Source organism: Hyposmocoma kahamanoa, unplaced genomic scaffold (genome assembly GCF_003589595.1).
Source record: "Hyposmocoma kahamanoa isolate Upper Pololo Valley unplaced genomic scaffold, ASM358959v1 64, whole genome shotgun sequence".
Taxonomy (NCBI): domain Eukaryota; kingdom Metazoa; phylum Arthropoda; class Insecta; order Lepidoptera; family Cosmopterigidae; genus Hyposmocoma; species Hyposmocoma kahamanoa.
Genome location: NW_020653852.1, coordinates 12,124,999 through 12,130,998, shown reverse-complemented (window position 1 = coordinate 12,130,998; position 6,000 = coordinate 12,124,999). Strand labels below are relative to the sequence as shown.

General features: G+C 34.6%; 1 protein-coding gene across 1 annotated transcript in view; it reads left to right on the top strand.

Annotated features, from left to right (window-relative positions):
* The window catches only part of LOC113230780 (sex peptide receptor-like), an 82,034-nt gene extending 76,643 nt beyond the window's left edge, over nt 1-5,391 (top strand). Inside the window, exons 5-6 of the mRNA XM_026464868.1 lie at nt 3,662-4,233; nt 5,335-5,391. Of these exons, the coding sequence (XP_026320653.1) occupies nt 3,662-4,233; nt 5,335-5,356 (594 nt within the window). The 3' untranslated portion in view covers nt 5,357-5,391. The remainder of the gene's footprint in view (nt 1-3,661; nt 4,234-5,334) is intronic.
* The last annotated feature ends 609 nt before the right edge of the window (nt 5,392-6,000 follow it).

Below are 6,000 nucleotides of genomic sequence, written 5' to 3'. Positions count from 1 at the left end.
GAAATGTGTAAAGTAGATTTAAATTTAATATAGATAATTTACGATATAAATAGCTAACAATAGTATTTAGTAAAAATGAATTGAGTTAGTACCGTACTATTTTTACGTTAGCAAGCTATTATTTCTAAGGGACCTGTTTATAACAATAGTAGTAAATTGCAAAGATCTGAGGGGCATTGACATTGCGCCCGTCACTCTGAGACATAAGTTAACAAGTCACATGTACCTGTAATTTCACCAGCACCTTTATCCTTCAAAATCAGAACACAGTAATGCTCATATTACTGTTTGGCAGTAGAAATATGTAAGGTGACAGTACGAACTGGACGAACTCTTTCTCATCTCACTCTCATTCGGTTATTTGCACAAAAGTTTTCAGTAGCTTTGTAAATAACGCAACAAAATTCATATTTTGAATAAGCTCTTCAATTTACTTTTTTGGAGGTTTTATTACTACCGGTCTAAAATCCGATTTTATCTTCTAAAACTTATGGCGTTATTGCGCACAATCAGCTTTACACTATGAAATATGGGCCATTTTTATCAGAAGAGCATAGAGTTAAATTGGAAGCTTGGGTGTTAGTAGAGAGCGTGCGGTTGGCTACACAACTCCAACTAAGCGGCTAGGTAAAAATAAATTTATTTCCACACAACTGAATCTAACTCCATACTCGTACAATGTAAACAAATGTAAATGAAGCAAGGATAATATTTAAAAGTAACTTTCTGCATACTTTTCTATATGTTATAGCATAATAACGAAATATATATCAAATTTCAAACTAGTCACTCTTTCACTGTTAAATATTGATTTGGCAGTGGAGGAGTGATTTGGTTGTGGATTAGTAAATTGGTAGGTAACTAAATTCATAAAAAAGGTGTAGCTGCAGTGTTTCATATAGTCAATAATTAAGTATGTAGCAATATCTTATGGTTAATAATTTTCCAATGTTCTTAGTATAAACGGTAAATTTTTGTTTGCTTTTTTAAGTAATATCGTGCCATCTCATCCTTCAAAATGGTTCCAACTGAAAACCAGCGTTACAGCAATTGAGCTGTGACATATGCTGAGTTTGGATCCATTTCAGCTCGTAACTGTAACTCTTTGTATACTGGTAATGTGTGATGCTGGCTGAATAAACGTTTCTTTCTTTCTTTCTTTCTTTCTTTCTTTCAATATCTTCACTCTCCAATAACATTCGTTCTACATTAATTAAGGAAGATTCAGTTTCATTTTTTAATTTATTTTAGAATTTAGAATAGGGGTACAATTTTCTTACATATACATATACATAGTCCTACAAAACTGTGTAGGTATACAGATTGACTGCAGGATTATAATAAATAGACATCTCAAAATTGTTTACATTTGGTGAAGTACCTAAATAAACGGACTATAATAAATTGAACAAAAACTTTTAAAGTGACACTTAGTGTCGTTAAAAATTGTTAAATAAAATAATTACTAAATATTTAACAAAAATTTGAGAAATAATAATTTTCAAATAATTTTTTAATTTATATTTTTTTCAGTTTAATGTCTAAACTATTTATTTTAATGCACGCACTTATAGTTATATGTAGAATACAATTAATTATAAAATGCATTTACCAGTACTAATTACAAGAGACATTGTAATTCGTGGACTTTAATATAAGTAATACATTTGGTGTTGGTATGTATCTCAATAATATTAAATTTAGAAACCATAAAACATAGATCATAAGCGAACCTCATTTCATCCTTTACAAAGGATTTTAGTACAATAAAGAAAGGAATCTTTCCACGTGATTTCGTACCAAACGCTCAAAGTACCTCGATCGGCTATAGAAAGTTGATGTTTGAAAGGAATGCTGATATGTAAATTGTCATGTAGTTGAATGAACTTATTATTCTGATTCATTATGTAACAAATTTTCTAAAAGGTTCTGTTTCTGATTTGACAGTATTGACTTACGTTTTTTTCCAGTATGTAGAAAAGAGTTCCTATGCCCATGAAACTTTGTTTTTGTGTCTGGAAGAGTAGTTTATATACATCGTTGACATAGCTACAGTGATATTTCCATATTATCACATTTACACATTTCAAGGCTCTTGACAAAGAGCCAATTGATGGCAATCAATTTGTGGAATTTTAGTTGAATTTTTAGCTTTTGTCTTTAAATAAAGAGAAACCCGTGGATTAGTACGTTTTCTGTATGCATTTTGAGTAGCACTAGAGCTTCTTGTGAAAGTGTTCGTCCAGGTAAGTACGACCACCTTACCTATTTCTGCCGCCAAGCAGAAATGTGAGTATTGCTGTGTTTCGGTTTTGGTACGTAGGGTACGGGTGCTGGTGAAATGACAGGCCAATGAGACTTCTTATATCTCAGGGAGGCAGGCGTAGTGGCAGTGTTCCTCAGATCTTTGCAATTAAAGCTCTGATAAGCACTGCAACTGCTATGAACAGGCGTGTCGCTTAGTACTAGCCACACGACTTGTTCGTCCTGTCATTTGGTATCATAAAATAAAATAAACTTTTCGTTCTCCTGACCAAAAACAGCTTATTTTTTGCAAGGAAATGTTTTTTTTTATATTGGAACCAATTAGAAAATCATTTGACAACCCAAAAACAAAATTTGTGTTACATGGACTTATGGAATAAGGATGTATTTTTTAGAATACAGTAGTGGCACGTAGGTGCGTTATCAGTTTTGTCTTGCAGTCGATCCGTACGTCTGTAAGTCAGCATGTAAACACAGATTCAACATTTGAAACTGCTTGGCAATGCTCAGCTCCCAATTGAAAGTTTTACTAAATCTTTCACAATTCTCAAATTGCCAATAAATTTCTTTTTCTACCGCCAAGCAGTAATAGCATTATTGCATTAGTTTGAAGTGTAAGGGTGCTGGTGAAATTACAAGCGTAATGGATTTGTCAACTTATGACTCAGTATGGGTGCAATAGCAGTGTCTCTCGGAGCTTTTCGATTTAGCTCTGAGTGGCACTGCAACTGCTATGGACAGGCATGTTGCTTACCACCAGGTGCATAACTTGTTCGTTCTGTCACTTGACATCATCTTGGCATCATAAAAAGCTATTTCTTCGAGGGCCTCGATTTTATCTATTAGATTCTATCTCTATTCAAAATCTATTCTCTATCTCTCTTTCTATTACAAATGTTTCTAAGTGTGTATTACATTTGCGGAAATACCGCAATCAATAATGGAACCCTCCGGTTTGTCCGAACACTAAATATAAACACGGATTAGTATTTAAATATTAATTTTCGGGAATTTGTAATTCATTATTAAGCTTCTGGGTCCCTGGATTCTTATTCATAATTACAAAATAGCGATGTCATTACCTATAAAATTTCTTCGATGGGTCGTTAATTGATAAATTTGAAATGAATTTTGGCCTTACAATAATAATCTAATTTTACTTATTACATTCTCTTAATAATTAAGTAAATAAAAACAAAAATTAATTTTGTCGTTAAGCCATATTGATTTATTTTGATTGTATTAGTCATGTCTGATTACTTTTATTGAATATCATGATGTTTTGATTGATTACTCTTTGTGTATGTTCGACCTTATCAATATTTTCTAATTTTTAGGAAAGTAAAATATCATATTTTTAGTCATACTTAACTCGAACTTTCTCTATCTTCGACAGGTATTCGACATCCATACTGCAATAGTACTAGAACCTACAGGCCCAATGATTCTGTACCACGTGGATTCCGACGAAGAGGGGCAACTTTACCAAATTAACTTCTGGGTTCACGCAGTCATTGTCAAGCTGCTTCCCTGTTGCATACTGACTGTAATCAGTTTGTGGCTCATTAAAGAGGTCTACAACGCCAATCAACATCAGAAGAAAATCAGGATTTATAATTCCTGTCCAGCGAGTAACAAAGCAGTTAAGCGCCAATGTAAAGCGGATAGAAGAACGAATAGAACAACAATGATGTTGGTGGCCGTACTTCTTTTGTTTCTGGTTACAGAACTCCCACAAGGAATTTTAGGTTTAATGAGCGGGCTGCTCGGAAAATGCTTTTTCAAGCGCTGCTACGATTTGTTCGGGGAATTAATGGATGCGCTGGCATTGCTGAATGGTGCGATCAATTTCGTGCTGTATTGTTCAATGTCGAGGCAATTCCGGATGACGTTTGGACAACTCATGTGGCGAGGTTACCTGTATCGGTGGCCTCCGCAAACCGCGTCCCACTCTGACGCACAGAATACGTAAGTAACACAGCAATCAATTTTTAAACCCCGACTTAACTTGAAGAAAATTACGTACGTACTTAACGATAAGTTAATTTGCAACACGAATTTGCACCTAAACTTAACAAAATTGTACGGAACTGTAATTGTAACGAAGGAGAGTTGTTTTGTCTAGCTTTTCAAAAATGCTGCTTAACATCTTATGGGTTGACCCAGATAAGTGAGTTGTTATCTCGATAATAATAAGGTTCAAAACATTGTTTCGTGGTAGCAACATAGTACACTAAATTGAAATCCCCCACATTGGAGTCTACTCGTCGTTCTCTGTCCGTCATCCGTCCGAAACAATTACTATGAAATAAGTAATACTCCAGGATGTGCGATCACTAATGAAACGCATATTCACTGTTCAACAGTCGCTTTATTACTGACTAGTTTGAGGGTGCGTCGAAACCAACTTATAATATACATCACTCCACCAAATCAAAAGAATGTTTTTTTATAATACTAAGTGACGGGACGAACAAGTCGTGTGTCTGGTGGTAAGCGTCACGCCTGTCCCTAACAGTTGCAGTGTCACTCAGACCTTTAAATCACAAAGGTCAGGGGCACTGCCACTGCGCCCGACACCCTGAGACATAAGTTGACAAGTCTCATGTGCCTGTAATTTCACCAGCACCCTTACCCTTCAAAACTGGAATGCAGTAATGTTCACATTACTGCTTGGCGGCAGAAATAGGTAAGATGGCAGTTGTTTCGTACGGATGCCGACGGGTGGACGGAGAACGGAAGAACATTGGTTCAGCGTTTACGTGACTTTAATTATTCTTAATTTAATTATGTCTAATAGTTTGACCTACCGTCTCTAAAGCAAACGCCGTGGCTTCGAATCCATGTTCGCACCTCTGCGTTTCTCGGAATTTATGTGCGAAATTTGATTCGAAATTTACCATAAGCTTTTTGATGAAGGAAAACGTCGTGATGAAACCTGCACGCCGAAAAAGGTTCACGATCCCTGAAAAACGTGTGAAGTCCCCAACCTGTAATGGGCCAGCGTGGCGGACTATGGCCTAAACTCTTTATCAATCGTGTACTAATAGCGATGTTCTTTTGTTTCAGAGCCAAATCGTCAGTTCCGTGAGGCAGGATTGTACAAGAGAAACATGCTACAGTATTGCAACAATTCTTGTAAAGATAGCTTCTATTTTAACTCTGATACAATTAATCACAAAAAAATGAAAATTTTAAACTAAGTGTGTTATATGTTTGTGGATAACGTCGTTATAGTTATAAGCCAGAAATTAAATGTATATTCGATAAATTTTAAATTACTTATATCGCAAAAATTAATATTCACTTAATATAATTTCGTGACAGACTTATATTTATTAATTTGTTTTAATAAAAATATAAGTAATAATTTAAAAAATATGTTTTGGCAAAATTTGTTGTTATAAGTAAACTTTATATGCCAAAATAATATAACAACTTTTTGGTATACCGTGTAAGCTTTAACATTATCTTAGTACACAGTACTAAAAAAACCGACCTGAATAGTTCGTGGAATTAGATATACATATTTGCCAAGTTTTATTGAAGTCGGATTCATCCCCTAGTTTGCCACCCTTGTGGTGGAATATTATCTTCAAATTTAAATGGTACCAATATTGAAATATTTTGATCGAAAAATCATATTACAAAATTGAAGACTACGTGTTAGATAAAGATGTATGGAAAGACGACATGGCTCCAGAATCCATACAAATTTGATTCAAAGTGTATTCC